The 22,407-nt window shown below is 34.1% G+C and overlaps 1 protein-coding gene across 5 annotated transcripts in view; it reads left to right on the plus strand.

Moving 5' to 3' along the window:
* The window catches only part of LOC129278006 (axonemal dynein light chain domain-containing protein 1-like), a 29,098-nt gene extending 7,187 nt beyond the window's left edge, over positions 1-21,911 (plus strand). Inside the window, exons 6-24 of one of the 5 annotated variants that reach the window (XR_010295811.1) lie at positions 117-202; positions 684-740; positions 1,223-1,331; positions 1,731-1,805; positions 2,326-2,420; positions 2,730-2,822; positions 3,373-3,439; positions 3,967-4,004; positions 5,196-5,316; positions 6,382-6,510; positions 7,115-7,254; positions 8,331-8,372; positions 10,824-10,883; positions 12,906-12,993; positions 13,513-13,695; positions 16,595-16,668; positions 16,934-17,150; positions 18,065-18,158; positions 20,026-21,911. Coding sequence is in view for 3 of the 5 variants with exons in the window: in XM_064110128.1 (XP_063966198.1) it covers positions 117-202; positions 684-740; positions 1,223-1,331; positions 1,731-1,805; positions 2,326-2,420; positions 2,730-2,822; positions 3,373-3,439; positions 3,967-4,004; positions 5,196-5,316; positions 6,382-6,510; positions 7,115-7,254; positions 10,824-10,883; positions 12,906-12,993; positions 13,513-13,695; positions 16,617-16,668; positions 16,934-17,150; positions 18,065-18,158; positions 20,026-20,451 (2,130 nt within the window). In the remaining 2 variants the exon portion in view is untranslated. Of the gene's footprint in view, positions 1-116; positions 203-683; positions 741-1,222; positions 1,332-1,730; positions 1,806-2,325; positions 2,421-2,729; positions 2,823-3,372; positions 3,440-3,966; positions 4,005-5,195; positions 5,317-6,381; positions 6,511-7,114; positions 7,255-8,330; positions 8,373-10,823; positions 10,884-12,905; positions 12,994-13,512; positions 13,696-16,594; positions 16,669-16,933; positions 17,151-18,064; positions 18,215-20,025 lie in introns of those variants that run through there. The other 4 variants (XR_010295812.1, XM_064110128.1, XM_064110131.1 and 1 more) reach the window with 4 other exon arrangements.
* The last annotated feature ends 496 nt before the right edge of the window (positions 21,912-22,407 follow it).

Raw genomic sequence — 22,407 nt, forward strand, 5'->3', positions numbered from 1 at the left:
TATATTTTTTTTAATAAGACAGTAAATATTTTTCAACTTACCTTTGGATTATATAATCCTTTTACTTTGGCTGTATCATTTGACAAATTTTCTTGATGTTTGTGCATTTGTTTTAGGGTATGGCTGTTCCTAACACACTGGTCCCATCTGAATATCATGTTGTTAAAGCAAAGGGTGTCCAGCATTTAGAATTCCAAGAAGAGTAAGTATTATGATCCCTGCACCCTGTAATAGAAACATGTACAATCAATCTTAAGATTTATTGCAACCCTTTAGCCCTACATGTAAAGTAATTAGATGTAACTTAAATACAGATATCAGTTACGTGACAATCTGGATATAGCTATCTTTCTGAAGTAGAACTAAATCAAGATATTTATTTCTGCTTTTTCAATGATATTATTATACAAATTGATTTATGAAACAAATAACTTTTTCTTATTGTCCTGACTTAAAAAAAAAAAACATAAATATTGGGTTACTATGTGTTAAGGGAAGGTTTTCACACTAACACTGATAAAAGTTACTGATGTTTCTTCATTGCAATTTTTGCTATTTAAAAAAAATTCATGTTCTAGAAACAAATGTTTCATTTCATCCATCGCACATGATGCCATACATTTCACTGGACACTTTTATCAAGCAAAATGTTTTGATCAACTTTTGTTTGTTTTTTTCATCAGGAAATTTAGTACACACCTCAAGAATGAGGATGAGGCTCCAGTTGTGTTTCCATCACTGTAAGTAGTCGCTCTCAAGAATCTATTTACAATTTTATAATTTTATAATACATGTACATGTATTCTAAAATTGTGGATTTTGTATGAATTTGATTGAAATTGTGAATTTTTTTGTATTAATGAAGTTGATTTGAATTTGAAATTGACATTGGAATTGAACTTGTGGAAATTTTCTTGTCTTTTCTTGTTAATTGCACATTTATGATAATGATAATAATGATCATACTTTATTACTTTATTTTTGGAACTGAATGCAAGGGCACCACAGATTTGGTCTGAAAAAGTGTCATTAAGCATCATGTCAAGATTTTTTTGCATTGTGAACACACAGTGTATCATGCAAAATGTCATGGATGGGGTTTGATTCACTCCATCAGCCAGTTTAGGGTGAAAATTTTTTGGTCTTTACAAATTGTGATTTATGAGCCTCCTATCGTTTTTTTTTCTTTAACTCTGTCTCTGTCTCTTTCTTTCTCTCTCAGTAAACCGACAAGCCGATATGAAGTGATGCAGCTGAAAGAATCTCTTCAAGCCATGCTGAACAAGGCTGGGGTCAACGACGAGGGAGTAGAGGTCAAAGGTCCCACACAGGTCAGTATTGAGGCCAAGAAATAGATCGTCAAGAAATATGGTTAAGATTTGAAACACATCCCTTGTGAAGGCTAACAGTTCGAAAGGGTGATAAGACAATCATTTGTATAAAATGCTGTAGTGCATGATATATATATATATTTAAAAAAAACTGTGAAGTCAAATCAAATTAAAATCAACATAATTGTATATCATGTTTGTTGACATTTCACTATTTTACTTCAAGATGGGAAATTCAAGATTGCAATTTCATTGCGTTTTCATTCATGTAAATTATGTCAGTGTATAAAAACTTTTGCATTTATCTGGTCACAAAATGTATTCAAATAAACTACCACAAAATATTCAGATCAAATTGAACACATGTTCATCATCTACCCACTCCCTTTTTCTTTTCAGATGCATAATCTCCTAGAACTGGTGAAAAAGGAGCAGAATATCTACAATATTATTTTTCATGAGCTCATCAGACAGGTATGTCATCTCAGTATTAAATATGTGGGCCCATATTCTAACCTTGGGTTTTAATTTTAACTCTTGCTTAGGTTGTGGTTTAACTATGGAAATCATACTGTGACACTAATTTCAAATAATAGAGGTTCAATATGTCAGCAGCTTTGACACTCTGATTTTGCTTACCAGTATTCTTAGAAGTTTCACAAAGATCAGACTTTGCCTGTATGTTGTCAAATGTGTTCAAGTGCTATAATCTTGAGATTTTTCAACAGTGGTATCATTCCTTGCTAAACAAAATCATGGAGTCCAAAGAGTTTGTGAATCGATACAGAAAAAGTATGATCGTCGTATGTTTTCCCAGGGCAATCGTGTGATTAGAGGTATATGATCAATAAATGGGACACTAGTACTCATGAAAGCTTAAGACAATAAGCAATGTCCAATATGTTATGTTATCATCATTATATTTCATAATTTCTATGAGATGAAAAATATATATATAGATATATATTTGTTGTCAATATTCTTTTTGATTTAGGTGAGTGTGGAATGCATTGAGAGAGGTGAACTATTATCATCAGTCAGAGAACTCTACAATAAACTCCTTGATAAAGTTCCTCGCCAGATCAAAAGGTAACTGCAATAGTTCCTCATCATTTTTATTGAAAATATATGATAATTATGATAATAATAACTGCAACATTAGACAACAGAGGAATTTCTCATTTGTGTAAATTCAGGACTAGCTTTCTTAGTCCAGGGATAAATATATTATTGTGGGAATTTTATCATAGAGTATCCATTCATTTGATGAAATTGATGTATGCATACAAAATAGTAAAGATTAATTGAAGCACAACTAATGTACATTAACATGTTGGTTCTGGCAAGATGTATTACTGTATGATAAATAATGAATATTGTATGTTTCTTTCTTTCTAGTTTGCACCAGGAAGTAATGGCCCAGAGAGCTCTTGACAGAAGGCTAACAGAAGAACTGTTTAGATTCAAGTCAACTATCTCAGATCTCACAAAGTAAGTAAAACCAGAGGCCTATAGCAGAAGGAGTTGTTGTCTTTGATTTCTGGATTTGCTTTGATTGCAACTCTTTCTGTATCAGGATCCTGGCTGAGGCTAAAATTTCAGATTGTTGTCACAAATTGTAAAAAAAAAATCCTTCTCCGTACATTGTTGCCGTCTCTTTCTTCGAAGAGAGATGAGAGATTGGTTGACCAAAGCTCAACACAATGCATAATTCACAATGTTTCTCTTTCAAAATGATTACAAACCTCATTTAAACTCTACAGTGATTACAGTGATCTCTCTTGTAGTTCTACTGATTAGTCCTTATTCTTTCCTGTACTTGGGACTCATTGTTCAGTTGAATATATATATAATTGTTCAATTTTCACTGATTCTTCTGTGTCCTTGGGAATTTTTTTTAGTAAATTATTCTATTTCACTCACAGCCCATGCTATATTGTATTTCTTTAAAAAAATAAGTGTTTGACCCACAAGCCTGTCATAATGGATATTTGTGACACGTGTTATGAAATGCACAATTTGATTTTATACTTGTACACAGTGAGCTATCTGATGTAAGGGAGCATGACAAGGTTGTAACTGGACAGGCCCAGCAAGCACAAGAACAGGTAGGTTTACCATTTAGCTATTGTTTTTCAAATTGGCAACATTATTTAGTTTTATTACTGCTATTTTCTTTTTCAAGTTGATGCCCCATTATTTTGAACTCCTGTTTCCTTTCACACATGGTCTTATGTGTATATTTTTGGTTTTCCTGTGAAAAACAAAATTTGAATTTCCTAATGACTGATGTTCAGTGTATGAGCTCCTTTGTCTATCAGTGTTACTTCAATATAGGTTGTTGTCTTTTTTTTTTGGGGGGGTGGGGGTTACCACTGAAGCATGAAAAGGGAGTGCAGTATAAAATATACAGTGTATGCATATAAAACACTGCGATACTTGCTTTAACATACAATTACTTAGTGTAAAATCAGTATGATAATGGAGGCAATTAGTAAGACCATATTGAGATGAGTTTATGTTTACAATGAATACACATATCTATTGGAACTTTAGCTTTGCTGTGAGAATATAAATAAAGTGAATCAAACTATTTTCATTGTTGTTTTCATTGTGTTGTTCATTCATGTTTTAGCTTGCAGCAGCTCTTGCCGAATCAGAGAAAAGTGCCAGGTAAGATACCCTGGGGGGGGGGGGGGTGTTTCATAAAGTTACATTCAACTTTACACTTGACTGTTGGCCTGTTCTTGCCCTTGAAGGGTACGTCTGCCCCAACAAAAAGTTGATTTGAATACATAGAGAAAACTCAAATAAGAGAGTAGTGATATTTTACAGTTATGCTCAATTTCATTAAAGAATTATATACACATCATGGATGATTTGCAAATGAGAGAATCAATGATGTTACACACTCACTATTTCTTTTGTACATAACTATATGAAATAATATAATTTTTTCAGATTTGACAATGAAGCATCCTCATTGAATCACAATAGGTTGTATCAATGACAATCCACATGTTCAGGGAGGATTCAAGCCTTGTGTAACTATAATGAGGAACAAATTTAGATATTTCATATTTTATATGATTTTCATTTCATTTATTTAATTTTCAACAAAATATAAGTCAAATAAATACAATCATAACAAGTCAACAACTTAAAAAATATACCAAGGTCATTAAATCAACTTGAAAAAGACATGTTATAGGAAAGTTACATTAAAAATAATCATGTGTAAAGGATTTGTGATTTATGATTTGTGAAAAAGGAGGATCCCACTAAAAAGCAAAGCTTGTATATTGTGGGCTCCTCAAAATATGACAAATGAGAAATAAATTTTGTATATACAAATGCGTGTATATACCAATATGATAAAATACGAAAGAATTATAGTGAGTAGGTGATGTCACCAGTTCCCACATTTACGCACCGACCAGGATGGAAAAGTCAGTTAAAAATGATTTTAAACTCTTAATTATCATGTTTATTTGTTTTCAAAGTAAAGTTATGTTTAATGTCCAAGGAAATGTCATTGTATTGTCTCTCTGGTAGATAATAGACATTAGTTTTATAGAGGTGTTGTGGCTCAGTGGATAAGTCTCCAGACCTCTACACACAAAGTCTGGGATTCGAATCCCACCATGGCACTCCCATCCTTTAGCAAGGCATTTACATCTATCTACATTTGCCACTCTCCACCCAGGTGTAGAAAATGGGTACTCCGTAGAAGGAATTCCTTGTATGCTAGAGCACCAGATCAGAGTAGCCATGTTAAAGCCAGGGTAATAGTATGCAGTGCTTAGAAATATTGTAGTAAGCACTGTACAATTATTTCATATATATATATATATTTTTGTTCAGTCTGCTTGGAGAGTATCATGAGCTTTATGAGCTTCAGAGGAGGAGACTTGAGAAGCAGGTGTTTCATCTAATCTCTGAGAGAGATCTATGGAGTAATGCTGCATACTCACTAGCATTAAAGGTACAGTTGTCCTAATCTAAGCTGGCAATATTCCTTGCTGAATCTGTCATTACCTGTCACTCCAGCTTGTTCTAAAGATTCAGATTCAGATATTTTTGTTGTCCATAATGCAATCAGGTACAAATGGAAATTCAGTTTGCTCGCACAAAGTGATTTAGAATGCCTTATGATACACACAATGATTACGTGATACATATACGTAAACATTATACAAATCAACAAATATAAATAAGTGAAATTAAGATCAAAGGCCGGAGAAGGGGGGTAATACCATTTTAGGTTTGGCTATTAAATATACAGATTGAAAAAGAATAAATGGAAAAAATTTATGAAGCATGAGGTTCTTTCAGGAGGTGATTTCAGACGTTTGCCTGACCTCCACAAATTATAACATTCATGGAGGGCATGGTTCTCATTGGTCAGGATCTCTTTGGCTTTTTCATGAGTAGCCTATGGTGAACAGGCTTTCTCTGCCACTCTAGCTTCTTCTTTTTTTAAGTGCTATTTAATTTAAGAAATATATCATCATTAGAGACTTTCCAATCTTATTTTTGTTCCTAACATCATTTCTTAGCACTTTGACACTCATCCAAAATCTTTGTCCTTCTATTTTTCTTGTGCACCTTGATATATAATTTTTTGAGGTAAATTGCGCATTACATGTATAAATGCATATTATTACCAACCTTTTAATGGTAAAAAGTTTGCTTAAATCAATTGTATTCAACATTTCAACCTTGTTAAGACTACAATGATGTCAGTTCAACACTCGAAGGAAGGTACATGTATTTTCTAAAGGACAACGAACCCTGCCCTTTAACACAATCTACATTATTTGGTGTGATTTTTTCAAGGTCGATTGTGATACTAAAGAAGAAAGAAAATATTTATCATTTAATCATATGGTAATGTACATCTGATTTTTGTAAAGTTTATGAAGTATCTATAATTACTGAATACTTCTTATTTTGGGGTTATATTTTATGTACAATACATTAGATTAGCTCTTGTGAACTTTTGAGTCACTTGTGTCTTCACCCCTCCCTCCTGTGTTCTAATTTGTAGGTCACTGAAGCCAACTCGTTGACCACTGCAAGAAGATTGCATGTCTGTGAGAAGGCCTGGTCAAAACTGACCCATCACTTTACGATTGTACTGAGTGACAGAGACACAGTTCAGCTCTCACAGCTACAGGTAAAGCTCTCATTGATTGTGTGTTTTGTAATATGTTATTATCTCTTAAATTAACAATCAATGGCTCTTCAAAACTACACTTGAGACTTTTCTTTTCCTTCAGACATTTGACTGATATTATTGTTAGATGAGTCAGTGTTTTAATGGTTTCTAGACAGATATATGATGACATATAATTGCTGTGAAAAAGACTGTCATCCTCATTATCTTCACTGCCATCATTTCCATTATCCCCTCCTACTCATTCCCCTTCCCTCCTCTAGTCTGCAGGCAAAGGCATTTGGTTTTCACAATTTGCATAGTGCATGATGTAGAGTCTGAAGTAGTGAGACTAGATTCACTATGCACTGTGGCTTCCTCTATGACACAGACAGGGAGGTTGGCATCTAGTCCTCACTCTAGACATGGTATAATTTTCTAAAGTGTCATATATGAGTCTGTGCTTTCAGACTATCCCCTCCTCCTCCCCTTGCTCCCCCCCATTATGACTATGTATTACTGAAATCCCAAATTTCAGTAACCTTTGATCTTATTTGATACCCTTTGGTCTTATTTCAAACTTTGATCTTATTTCATACCCTCTATCTTTTGTCATTTCTACTAGGTTCTGGTAGAGCGCCATCGTTTGTTGATGATAGATTTCAGCAAAGAACTCAAACAAGAAGACATCACCTCCAGGGAAAGGCTTGCATTGATCCGATCAGGGATCAAGAAATGGATGGATCTCTTCTATGGTACAGTTGTGTAAGTATTCAGCATTTCTTGAACATATTTTTTTGTAGTCTGTATTATTGTGATGAGTAATATGTTCCTTTAAACGTACAGTACACACATAGTAATTACCTTTTTTTTCAAGAAAATTACTACCGCTCTTCAAACTGGTTATTTATTGAAGGTGAATGACTCTTTAAATATCTATCAATGATAAAAAAATAACATGTAACATATAGCATTTTATACAAAATATGTATTGTAACTGTTTCTAAGTACTCAGTTTAAAAAAAGCATGATCCAAGTTTGATCTTTTTATTTGATCAGCCTACATGTAGGTCCTCCCCATTTAATGTTCTTGTGCAAGAGAAATTTAAGCATGCCACTGCAAATTTAACTCCAAAATTAAACATTCATATTAGGAGACATGAAGCAATCACATTTTATACTGCATTCTACTGATCCTCTAAAGATGATTTTTTTTTTTCCTGTACTCTACAAATTCACTGATTAAATGAATTGAGTATGTGTATATCTGAATGATCCATTTCCATAAAAGTGAATTTAAAGTAAGTCAAGAAAAAACAATGATTGGTGTGTGTTGAACTGTGTTCAGTGAGAATTTTGGTCAGTTTTGGATTGAATTCCTTGATTTAAATTACACACAAGATGAGGTCATGTATAAGCAACAAAATCTCCTTTTTAACTGAATTTGGTGAAGAGATGGATTGTTTTTACATTCATATACTCGTTTTTTTTATGTATGGCAGGTGTATAAGACTATAATACAAGTATGTATTAGTCATGAATGATTTAAATTATCATAGATGCATGTTCAATATCTGCCCCAACTTTGTTATTAAGGAGCTTTTGTTTTGCACGACGAATGCTCCTCCAATAATGCTTGAACCATCTTGGCGTGTGTCAAATCTGAAGTATCGTCGGCCATCCAGATCTTACGACTGTTTTCTGGGTGAAGGCTAAAGTAATCAATAGAACATAACATTTTAATAAACGGAAGTTGAATTGTTTCATCGTTAATGAAAGCTCTCTATTGTCATTATACAGGAGAACTAATTTTTATATATTATTTCTTTGGAAAACTTAAGTTACACAGTGGAAATGAATAAAAAGACAAGGTTTTGTCTTAGGTAGGTTCACTGCAATATTGGTTGTTTAGAAGTTTTCATGATGGTTAGAAGGTCACTCTCCCTTGGTGCTGGGGAAATTCCTTTTCTACAATACTAAAGGTCAAGGTCAAAGGTCAATGATTTAAAGGTCAAGTCAACCCAAACAAAAATTTTATTCGAATAAATAGAAAAAAATGTATTTGTTTACTTTTTATTTCATATTTCTCTATTTGTTCAAATCTGCTTTTTGTTTTAGTTACATGTATACTTGGCCTTTTACAGAATGGGGATTGAATTATCAAACTAATAATATTTCTTATAGAAATTGTTAGAGAATTTGGTCGTTGACTACCAAAAATATTGAGTTGAACATCATAAAGGTATTGGTGGTGTTTATCAACTTTTTTCCATGGTTTATATAAGGAACTGCCTCTTCATGGTTTATGTAAATAAGGAACTGCTTCTTCTCCTTGGTTTTTAAGGAAACGCCTCTTCTACATGGTCTTTAAAGGCAACACATTTTCTATGTGTAGGGACAGGGATTTTCTGTTTAAAAAATTTGTAATTCTTTTTCCGAAAACCTGTCATTCCATTTCAATCTTGATCTAAAATAGAAAATTTGTTTTATCATCTATAGAAAATGTAAACAGCAAAAACATGAATTACATTTTGCAAAGGTAAATTCAATGAATTTTCACATGTATGAAAAGTAAAGAACCAAAACAGATTTTCTATTATGATTTTACTGGTAAACAGAAAATCTCTATCCCTATACTTGGTCTTGAGGGAATATGAACCAATCTTTAAAATGCCAGTAATTGTTTTATGAAATTGTATGGATACTTTTCTCATTTATGCAGCAGTGAATTTAAACTGAATATGTAAGAAGCCGTGGCTTCATAACCCAAATCTTTAACATGATCATATGACTGATCGCTTAGCTTTTTGTTATGAGGCCCTGGTGTTGGTTGTTATGAGGTCTGGGGGGGGGGGGGGGGACTGTGACATTTAAAACTGACCATATTTGTGTGAGAAAGGCATTTAGAGGTCTTGGTCTGATTTCTGGGAACACGAGAAGTGGGGGCGTTGTAAAATACTGGTGTTGGCTAAATATCTAATTTTAATTGTTTATATTTCTGCTTTTTGAAAATGTACATGACTTCCTGATTTCTCATCTTCTTTTTTTTTTTACTTTTTGCTAATATTTGCATGCCTCATTTCACTGATACCTTTCTAATCTTGCAAGGCTAAATGTAACATGCAATTTTCTGTGAGTTATAGTTCTCTATTTCTTCAAAATGTACTCTTTCAGCCTCATGTTTGTACGATATAAAATTCTGCATGAATTATAATAATAATGCCATTATGTTATAACAGTTGTTGCATGCTTTATTCATCAATAATGAAACTTATAAAATTAATGCTTTACTTTCAAAATTTTCAGTATTTAAAGCTTTTACTTTCTGATTTTTTGTCTCACCTGCATAGCAGAGTGAGACTATAGGCGCCGCTTTTCCGACGGCGGCGGCGGCGGCGGCGGCGACGGCGGCGTCAACACCAAATCTTAACCTGAGGTTAAGTTTTTGAAATGACAGCATAACTTAGAAAGTATATGGACCTAGTTCATGAAACCTGGCCATAAGGTTAATCAAGTATTACTGAACATCCTGCCTGAGTTTCATGTCACATGACCAAGGTCAAAGGTCATTTAGGGTCAATGAACTTAGACCATGTTGGGGGAATCAACATCAAAATCTTAACCTAAGGTTAAGTTTTTGAAATGTCATCATAACTTAGAAAATATATGGACCTAGTTCATGAAACTTATACATAAGGTTAATCAAGTATCACTGAACATCCTGCATGAGTTTCACGTCACATGACCAAGGTCAAAGGTCATTTAGGGTCAATGAACTTTGGCCGAATTGGGGGTATCTGTTGAATTACCATCATAACTTTGAATGTTTATGGATCTGATTCATGAAACTTGGACATAATAGTAATCAAGTATTACTGAACATCCTGTGCAAGTTTCAGGTCACATGATCAAGGTCAAAGGTCATTTAGGGTCAATGAACTTTGGCCAAATTGGGGTATTTGTTGAATTACAGCCATAAATTTGAAAGTGTGTTGGTCTAGTTCATAAAACTTGGACATAATAGTAATCAAGTATCACTGAACATCCTGTGCGAGTTTCAGGTCACATCATATCTCTATAAGTGTATTGGTCTAGTTCATAAAACGTGGAAATAAGAGTAACCAAGTATCACTGAACATCTTGTGCGAGTTATAGTAGTTTTTAAAATCAGCACTGCTGCTATATTGAATCGCGTGATGCAGGTGAGACGGCCAGAGGCATTCCACTTGTTTTTTAAACATCATGTTAATATGTAATGTCCATCATTGCATGCTTCATTGATAATGATTCTTATTGCATGATTTTCTGTAACTGTATCTTACCAATTGATATAGCGGGCAACTTGAAGCCAGCATTGTGGAGTCAGACTTTATGTCTGGGCGTCAATCTTCCAGGTGAAGTCAAATAACACTTTTTTCACAAGCACCCTCAAAGAAGTTTTTTCCCATTAATATGTTTTATTTTTGTTTGCACAGGCTGCTATTCACTTTTGTTTTTCTAGAGACATTGTGAACCGGTATTTAGCTGCATTCACCTGTGTTGAGCACTACACCTCTCTGACAAACATGTATATTGAGCACTGCACCTTTAAGCACCATGCACCTTTATTTAGCACTACACCCCTTCCAGTTTTAGCACCATACATCTGTATTGAGCACCGCACCTTTTTCTTAGCACCATACACCATTGAGTACCACACCCTTTTCTTTAGCACCATGCACCTTTATTGAGCTCTGTACTCCTGAAACCTTTCTTGAGCATTACACCACTATTATAAGCACCATGAACATTTTTTGTCCCTTGGACCTATATCTAGCACAATACACTTTTTTCTGGAGCACTGTTTCTTCATTGAGGACTACACACACAGTCACCCTTTTGTTGACATCATACTCTTTCAATTTCACTCTTGGTTTCATTGTGGTTATTGCCTCATTTTCTCCCATTTCTATTTTTGTACAGCTAAAATAAAAGTGTTTATATTACATGATTCTTTCCCCCTCTTAGTACAACATTAATTCCTCTTTGTCAAGAAGTTTGCTTTCCTATACCCAAGTGTACATTAACATTAATACCAATATCAATCAGTTTTATTCTGCGGTAATCTGTCTTGATTCAGTGGTGCATATTTTAATGAAGGTTTGAGCATGAGTTAATCCATATCACTTTGTGTAATGTGTTTTTCTGTGAGATGTACATTAGGCTGTGAAAGATATACCAGTTTGAATTTTTTCTGGGAATATTCACAATTCATATAATTATTTTCAGGGATGAATTAGTAGGTCCATGTACATAAATTGGGTGGATTTCTTCAAAAATTTCCTTGAAAAAAAGGGGGTATATTGTTTTAAATCCAACAAGTTTGCTATCGATACAAATCTGACAGGCAAATAATTGAAAATAAAATAAAGTACAGTTAAAATTATCCCTTCGTTAATGGAAGGCATGTTTACATGTGGGGAAGGGATGGGATTGAGGCATGTGCTCCCATTCCACCCCCATGTCCTATTGCACCTGTATCTATAAACACCTCAAAATGTGTTTTCTATACAACAGGAAAGTATTTAATTGTTCATCATACAGTGAAACCATATAATACCATTGTTCATCATACAGTGAAACGATATGATACCATTGTTCAAGTCAAAGGTGCCATTTGTATTTTTTCTTAGACCATTCATATTTAGCTGTGCACTTTATCTGAAATCCTGAAATTATCTGAAACCATTTATACACATACATCAATCAAATAATTGGATAAAGGTGTAGGGGAATACTGTGAGCATATTGTTTTAAAAAAGCAAGATTTCTAGAATATATTCTCACAGGGTGAAAAAAATGGCTGGTGCATTAATTGATCATTAGATTTTATTTTCAGAAGATTGCAACAGATTTTCAGTATTTAAAAATGCTCCTCATTTTGAAACATATAGACTGGTCTATACCATATTTTTAAGTCACATGATTTATTCTTTTTTTCTTAGTCTAAAGGATGAAATCAAAATGACTATCATGGGAACCAAAAGTTTAATCAGAATTTGAGAATTTAATAAGAATCAATTCATTCAAATTCTATACATCATTAAAGGATGAAAACATGATGCAAAGTTATAGATTAGCTGTGAGCATCAGAAAAGAAAATATGTAGGGGCTTCTTTCTGAATCCTGTTTATCCGAATAATTGTATTACTCAATAACCCATCATCACTAAACAAGCCTCTTTTGCTACTACATTATCTTTCTTTTCCTTCAAATTTGTGGGAAAATTGCCTATAGTCCTTTAATATTACTTTTCTATTTTGCAGTTAAGTATTAATCAGAATTTTGTTCAGATTGTTGCATTTGACACGATTCTAATCTAATTCTAATTCTTGAATATGAGAAATAATTTTCAAATGTTTGTTTATTTTAATCAGAGCAAGTGATAAGATTAATACCATCCTTCAAGCTCCTAGCAGAGAAATGATCCAAGCTTTATATGAGGACATCCGTCTATGGGAAGAGGTATGCTAATAAAAATTTGTGGAGGTTTCATGGTGTAGTGGTTCAGTCACTTGACTCTTAAACCAAGGGTCGAGGGTTCGAATCCTTCCCGGCGCTAATGTCCTTTGGCAAGGCACTTATCCATGTTTGTCACTCTCCACCCAGGTGTTAAATAGGTACCCAGTAGGATGTGAAAGCAATGTGATTAGATTGGTTGGACCTGCAATATAACTATTTTCCCTCTGGGCTTCGTCCCTTGGGGAAAATAGTAATGCAATTGCCAGTCCAACCTCGGATAAATAATTCCCACTATACTTTCTCAAAGCCTGATATATTTGTATAATATATTTATCGTTTGTGTTTGTGTCACAGCTGTGTGAAATATATTATTATTAATTTTTTTTTTTTTTTAATATTTGTTCTGTCATATTTAATTCACAACATTGAACTACAGCATATACAAGCATATGTTTTATAATTTTATGATTACGATTATATGATTATTATCATCACTCTTTCTATCTCTCATTATCTACATAGAACCTGAACAAGGAAGTGGAGAAGTTTGGTGGAGATATTCTCCTGGGTCACGAGGAGAGTCTCTATGAAATCAAGAAGCAGACCGATCAGTGGACAGAGACGGCCCTCAAGATCTTCAGTCGGCACATGCCTACCGATGGTTCCGAGTACCCTGACCATGAAAAGCTGGTGGAAATGAATGTGGTGAGTTGAGGACCCAGTTGCACAAATGTCATAACATCTAAAACCATGTATATTTCTAGAACCAATGTGAATCCTTCCCATACTGGGATTCATTTGCTTTAATAATATTAAAATTATGTTTAATTCTGATCAATAATGGCAGCCCTAAAGTAGTTTGCAATCCATGTAAAGTGATATAAATCCTATAGTTGGATTGTTTACTAGTTCTCCTGGTGATGATTGAAACACTTGAGATTTGATCCTCTGCCCATGATTTTCCCTTTTCATTCATATTAACCTTTCATGTGTCAATTGTTAGTAGTCATAAGATTTAATTATTTCATTTGCCATATTTTGATTATATATATCAAATTAATCCACATTTTATTTCCAGAGTATTACTAGGCATTAGTATTTATCTTATTTATTTATATGGGGCCTAATTATTAATTTTCAAAAAAAATCTTATGCATAGCTCAAACCATTATTTGCGCTTTATTATATGTATTATAATTCTGTACTATATCTAAAAAGTCTGTACTATATCTAAAAAGTATGTATTATGTCTGTACTATATCTAAAAAGTATGTATTATCTAAAAAGTATGTATTATGCTTCATTTGATATTAACCCATTAAGTCATGTGTTCAGTGATAAGTCGGCTAAGGTCTATGAAAAATGTGTATGATGCAGAAATCAAACTGTGAGTAATGGGCTAATTAAGTTACATCCTAACACTGACTGACACATAAAATTACATGTATTTTCATTTCATTCCCATGAATTTGTATGGCTTCACCTATCACACATGTACTTGAATGTATATTGAAGTAAAGTTTTTGTTGATATAGAAATATCAAGCCTAGAGCCCCAGGATCGTAGAGAGCAGTGATGCAACAGCATAATAAGCCTGTAAAAATAAATTTGCTTCTCATAGCACTCCATATAAAGCCTATCATAGCACTTAATATTATTATAACATTCATATCCATATTTGTATTGACATATTTTTGTTCATTTGTTTTGTTTATTTCATCATGGCTTCACCCTGCAGACAACTGAGGTAAAAAGAAAAAAAAAGTAAAGTTGCTTTTCATAATTGCAATTTTGCTTGAAAGTAGGGTGGTATATTTTGTGTGAAATTTCCTTTTACGATTTGAAAGTTAATGATAATACAAGTAAATCTTTCTTTTCCCTATTGCAAAAGATAATGATATGCGCTTCCTAAATTAATATATTATTAAAAAAGATCAATCTTTTATTGATTAAGTATACACATTAGAAAAATGTCATTGCAGTAAATAAATTTCATGTAATGGAAATATCTTATTTAGTAAATGATATGCAACAAAAATGTTGGAGCTAGCCCATAGAAAATTTAGAACATTGAGATTTAACAATTTTCAAATATATATTTTAAGCGGTCATGTTATGCCAAACAGATAATATATAATGTAATTTTATTATCTACAATGTAGTTAATGATTAATAATAACAGTAGATGTTTTATTTTGCTTTGCTAATTCAAAAGATAACCTGCATGTAAATAGAAGATAATTATTCCTTTAATAACAAGAAATGATGTAATAAATAGTAATTTTTATATCTGTAGATGAATTAATGCTTTCATGTGTTAGCTAAAAAGCTCACTAATCATGGCACTGTTACAATTTTTGTTTGAGTGTGATAATTGCTATTCATAAATGCTAATGATAAATCTATTTATTTATTTATTTATTTGCATTCAATATGTACAATGTTAGCGCTTGAAAGAGGTAAAGATCATTCCTTTGTGTGCATTTTACATTTTTACACCCATTTCACTTCATTTCACACTCTCGCATTGTCATTTCCTCATTGAGTGTTATTATGTGTAGTGATGTTTTTTTTGTGTAGAATAAAGTATCTAGGACAAGACTACTAGTATATCAGATGATAAACTTAATTTAAATTTTTTTTTTAATCTTCTTATGTATTTTTTTACCTTTTGATTTTTACCACACCATTATCTATATTCTTCACTCTTTTTTTCAAATTCTAAACTTGTTGCACATATTTTATGATTCATTAGCATGCAGTGTCCATATGTGTATGTGTATAAATTGTTTTAATTGCAGTGAAAGTAATTTGATAAATGAGTCTGAATATATTGTGTTTTGGGGTCAATTATGGGTTGATTGTTGAGAAATTTGTCATCTGTTCAGTTTCTATTAGTGGCCTTAATTATTGTTGAAATCATGTGAGCTAGTTAGAAGTTAAAAAAATTACATCACCCTTAAATACGGATGAATTAATAGATTAATCTATAGATAAACAATAGAGTATATGAAGTAATTTTTTATGGTTTCCATGGCAAAGAATGAATGAGTGTGGAGGCTTTAGGGTAAACTATTCTTTTGTGGGCATGTCTTGGTCCTGACCGCCGTAACATCAAGTATGTGTTCTCTGTCTTCTACAACATATGCCTACGTGACAAAAGTATATAGTGTACTGTGAAGCCTGCATATTGAGAGTAAATAAATAATAAACAAGTGAATGAATTAGTAAACAAATGATTAAAGTAAATAAATTAATAACAATGATATTGAGACTTATACAGCAATTGAATGAGTGGATGGATGAAAGTATCAATTAATAAAAATAATTAAAAGGAATTCATAATTTGAATATATGAATAATAGGGCTTGTTTATTTGAATTTATCTAAAGGGTCCTAACTTACCATTAATGACTGGAGACCCAATTGAAGATCATTTGATTTAAAGAGCTATTGATATATTTTATGACTCTTTAAATAGAGATTTTTAATCATATACCTTTGCCCAAAGGTAGTGTTTGGGAAAATAGAAAAAAAATCCTTTTTGAATTCAGAAAATATATCATTGAATGAGCTTTCTGTTGATATGTATTTTTATACCAAGATTCTGTTTGCTTTTATAACAGGTGTGTGAGGCTATGTGTAAGCAGCTTCACATAAGAGTGAATGGAGAAAATGGCAAGTTGTTTTTATTTGTACATTTTGTTGTAATGGTAACTCATGTAAAACAATATTCAGATATAATTATGAGAAGTAATGTCAAATACATATATATAATTTGTTTATTTTGACATAATAGCAAATTCTTCATCGTTTTCAGTACAGGTCAATGTCAGTCCTATTTCATTCAATTCATTGATTAATTTACCATAAAAATAATTCATGTAATTGAATATGTATCGTGGCAACTGTGTAATTATGTCTATTAATTTTTAACATGAAGGCACTGCTAAAGGATTCATTCAAATCACCAATGCCCTAGAGAGTTGGGACACCAAACTGAACAGTATCCTGAATGGGGGCGCTATGCCGATGGAAGCAGAATGGCTGCGGCTTTATGAACTCTTCTCTGATTGGATAACTACCATCAATGATGTCGAGAAAAATATTGGCTCCGAGCAGTCGGAGGATGACAAGGCTGAAGGCAAACCTTTCAATCCGTAAGTCACCATTATGTGACCACCCAGCTCTCAAACCCATACAAGTTGTCTAGGATAGTTCTCTGTATCATCCAAAAACTTGGAAAAAATATGAAAATCCATTTTTTATTGTTCGAAATAGACATGAAATGAAATACTCTGAAAATTTGCTTTGCCCAAATTGATCGTGGGCCCGGCAGCCAGTGTGCAGCGCCAGATCGACGAGGCTCTATTCCTTTAGTCGTTGAACGCCAAACAGGGTAGCAGCAACTCCCATCTTTTAACGTCTTTTGGTCTAACACGGCCGGGTTTGAACCCCCGACCTCCCGGTTGTGAGACGGACACTCTACCAACTGAGCCAACATTAGCTTCTCTGAAAGGGGAGCTCATTTTTATATGAAATGGTATTAAAGCCAAGCAGAAAATTAGGTAGTAGAATTTCTGTAAGATAATTCGTCAGGGGTCTGCTAGACTTGTCATCGGAGGAGCGTTTCATCAACATTTTCATCCGACAATTTGTCATGTCTGACAACTTTGCTTGATAGTGATTGGCTGAGAGTCAGTGTTTCCATAGTAACCGTCGGATAAAACAGTACTTGTCGGATAAAACGTCTGACAAGTCCTTTCATGAAATGCCCCCCAGATATGCATCTTATGATTAGCCAAATGATACGAGTGCCACTGTGGGATTTGAACCACTGATCTCTTGGTTCAGGTCCATAGATTTCATCCTTAGTCTTCAATGCCTGAATACAACCTTCAGAATTCATGATAGGAATTTGTAAGTTTTAGAGATGTATGAAGAAATAGGATTGTTACTATTAGTGATGTCAAAAAGAAGTTTTACATAGAATTGACTTTGGAGAGAGAATTTACATTTCCTTTGCTCCAACATGCTATGTAAACTATAATTTATTTATTTTTTCTTTGTACAGGATGATCCAGGAAGATGTATTTAGACTTGCTCAGAAGTGGGTGGCAGCAACGATCAATGGAATCGATAGCCAGGATTCTAAACTCCTTGAACAGGTAAGGAACTGTCCTTGAGCCCAAAATTCACATAAAAGGGCCATGAAGTGCTTATCAAGGGCATTCATATTCAGTTAACATATGAACAACATTGTGCAATCAGTTTCCTGGCTCTTGGAATATCTCTGACTTTTAAGTTAGACCCCTGTTACACATGCGTCGGCTTTCAAAGCCGGCCCCGGAGGCGGCCTCACGCCTGCAATTTGAAGCCGCCTCAAAATCATCAAACCCCTGTTACACATAGTCTCGGGCCCGCAATTTTGCGTCTACACATAGGCCGGCCTCACGTCGCCTTTTCACGAGCTGACGTTGGGGCGCACTTCATGTAAACAAACGCTTAATATTTTCGCGCGGTTTGCAGGTCTTTTTAATTGCATTGGATCTCATCGACATCGCGACCGATCCGTACACATATCTTACCTCCATATTTTGTTTATATAATTGCATTATGAAGGTTAAGAATATCGTAACTATTATTTCTGATCGAAGGAGGGAATTTCGACGTGCTCAAAAAAGGCGATTCCGGGAGTTTGAAGCACGTCGTCGGCGAGTACGGTACTATTTTTTGTTATGTGCTATAACGTTTGCCTGCACCGTGGAAAGGAGTGTGTGGATGAAGGAGCGATCTGGACATTTCTGGGAGAGGATAGTGGAAGGGAGATTCACGGCAAGAGATTTTCGTGAAAATTTCCGTGTGAACAAGTCGACATTTGATTTTCTGTGTGGTGAGCTAGCACCGGCTATTCGTCGCCAAAACACACGATGGCGTAAAGCAGTTTGTGTCAGAAAGAGAGTTGCCATAACTCTGTGGCGTTTATCCACAAACTGCGAGTATCGAACAATCGGGCATCTTTTTGGGGTAGCGAGATGTACCGCCAATGTCATCGTCAACGACACCTGCCTTGTAATTGTACAAGAACTAATGAGAAGATATATTACCTTTCCTTCTGGAGATAGATTACGGGCAACTGTTCAGGGGTTCGAGGACATGGGGTTTCCCCAAGTTGCAGGTGCCATTGATGGAACCCATATCCCTATAATTGGACCTGTTAATTACCATGCTGATTATCATAATCGAAAGGGATGGTACTCTGTCATTCTCCAGGCAGTTTGTGACCATAAGTACATGTTCACAGATATCATGGTAGGATGGCCAGGACGCTGCCACGATGCCCGGGTGCTGGCAAACTCTTCTTTTCACCGAAGAGCGGAAAATGGAGAACTGCTTCCAAATGTACGTTTACTTTTAAATCTAATTTATAAAACTTGAATTAAATTTCATTTTATTATTAAAGATTTAAGCCACAAAAGATTATGATAGACTACAATCATTTAAAATCTCATAGATCTACAAGTCAATAGTAACATGCACATTTCATTTTTTTAAAGGGATAATATAAACAAAGGATTTAAAACAATAAATAAACCTAGAGAAATCAAGCCTAGAATAAGGGTAGATCTTCTTTTAAAATTTCATAAGTAATAATAGGCTACCATTAGTTTGCTCCACCTATTCATCTAAAAACACTGAGGTTTGTGTGATTTTGATATTTCATCAGCAGGGCCATAGCCAGTGTTTGATGTTTGGGGGGCACATACATGTAATTGATCAACGTCCTGGGGAGGGGTCTATAAGGATGGGTGTGTGATCTTGGGGGGGGGGGGCACGTGCCCCCCCCCCCCCTGGCTACGGGCCTGCATGTTCATCAGCATGATCAATGTGTATTTTAATGAATTAATTTTAATATATATTTTTCTAAACATCTTCATGATATTAAAATAGACCTCTACTTAGTATTGATGTTATTAATATTATTAAATGATTATATTTCATTATTATCATTTTCAATACATTGTTTTTGACCAGATGACAAGAAACATCAATGGCCAAGATGTTCCGCTGATGATACTTGGGGACCCTGCCTACCCACTGCTGCCATGGCTAATGAAAGGTTTTGCCGATAATGGTCGTCTGACTGAAGATCAGACTAACTTTAACTACAGGCTCAGCAGGGCGAGAATGGTCATCGAAGGTAGTTTTGGTAGACTGAAGGGGCGATGGAGATGCTTATTGAAGCGCAATGACAGCGCTCTTGAGAACGTAACTAATATTGTTGGAGCGTGTTGTACCTTGCATAACCTTTGTCAGATGCAGTCCGATGAGCCAGATGACGAGTGGCTTGATGTTGCTCATGAATTACGAGAGTTTCAGCCACCTTGTCCTTTGCCAAATCAAAGGCCTGCACCATCAGCATCTGTAGTGCGTGATGCTCTTGTTCAGTATGTTAGGTAACTTTTTTTATGCATTTCTTCAACCACTGTTAATGATATTCCACAGGTGTAAACAGAGCCTCAAATGAACTCATTCATTCGGTTAGTCAATGACCCCCCCCCCCCCCCCCCCCCAACCCCCGCCCTCATGATTGAAAATGTTATGTAGCCTCTGTTTTGTAATGTAAAACAGTTATCAAGAATAGAGTTTTCTCTCTTGGACATTTCTCTTTGTTTTTCCTTTTTAATTATTAATTTATGTTAATCATTCATAATAGACTATTGAGAAAATGCAAATCTGTTATTTTTTTATAATCCATTTTAAAGTAGATGGTTGGCCTTTTTGTAATGAATAATCTTTTTTTTTTTTAATAATATGCTTTTATTTCACCAAGTCATTTGTTTCATATTTTACTATACAGAGTGATGAAAAAGTAGTAAATTTAAGGTAGGCCTATGGCAGATAAGATTATCAGGGCCAGAAGATTGTCAATTAATTAGAATGATTTTTTTTTCTTCTTTGTATCAGTCTCTTTCCCAATCCATGGATACAGTAAGACTGGGTTTATGTTATTGTCAACCATAGCTGGGGGCTTTAGGTATGCATAGCAGAGGTTAATGTATGCACTGACATAGCAATGCATCTGACCAGTAGCATAGCACACTGCAATCTTCTTTTCATCTTGTGTTTCTTCCCTGTTATGACTGACATAAGTTTAAGTGTTTTAAAACCGAATATTCAAATTCAAATTCATTTGCCTATATGATCTACAAGTGATGAACACATTTTAACCATCTTATCCTGTGCCCATTCAAAAGCCAGTTTTGTGTTATGTTATTTCATTTGAGGTAAAATGCAGTTGTATTGTTATTTTTTCAAGCAAATATAGTGCCAGAAGCATTATTTTTTTTCTTGTTGTCCATGTGACTTTCTTGCTATTTCATCAATGCGATAATTTATATCAATCATTAATCTTAAAAGATGCACTTTAAACTTGACACCAGCATGCCTCATCATGGGAAGATGAATTAATTTTGTTTAGGGTTATGTAGGTCAAAGGACACAGAGGTTAATACACATGAAACATTACCTATTTGTAGTTCTTTTATCATAATATCTTGTACTATTTGCTTCTTGTATTCAATGTGCTAACAAGTATTCATTTGGAGAGGAATTTCAAACAAAGGTTACAGAGGTAAATGTATAATGTATATAAAACAATACCAGATAAACATGATTTATCTTCAAACCCATGTGGATAAGTAGTAATTGCTTGGGGGCAGGCGCAAGTGGTCATTATCTCTTTAGCTATGTGATTATATTGGATTGTATTCAACCACTATGAAATAGCTGTTTTGTACATATATGTCGTTTTTTCTTCTCTAACCACTTTTAGTTCAAAATTGTTAGGTATTTTCTGTGTATATGTTAAATACAACATGCCTCCGATAATGAATAAAAAGAAGAAAAAACATCAAGAATTCAGCTAAGGGTCTATCCTATTATTTCTGTATTATAACACTCTAAAAGCAAACCAATCTAAATTGGAATCAAATGGGGACATATTTGTTTCTATTCTTATTTAGAATAGATTCTATTCATCTTTTTCCTTCAGATTCTCTTCAATTCTGAGAATTTGAATAGAAACTAATATGTCCCCATTTGATTCCTATTCATATTTGATTAGTTTGTTTAGAAAACACATTAAGTACATGTCAGTGGCAGACACAGAAATCTTGGGGGGGGGGGGGTACCCCAGGTGTTATAGTTTGTCTTGTTGATGTCCATTTTTTTCTGGGGGGGGGGGGGGCTGGAACATGTATCATTGTCCATTTAACATTGTAGAATCAAAAGGTAATATTTTTTATTTAAAAAAAATTTAAACAAATTATGAAGTATAAAGATACAGAATTTAAACAAAAAGTTTCATAGTACATGTACCAAAAAGGCAATTTAGGTCACTATATTACAACATTA

The sequence above is a fragment of the Lytechinus pictus genome, chromosome 15, assembly GCF_037042905.1.
Source record: "Lytechinus pictus isolate F3 Inbred chromosome 15, Lp3.0, whole genome shotgun sequence".
NCBI classification, from domain to species: Eukaryota; Metazoa; Echinodermata; class Echinoidea; order Temnopleuroida; family Toxopneustidae; genus Lytechinus; species Lytechinus pictus.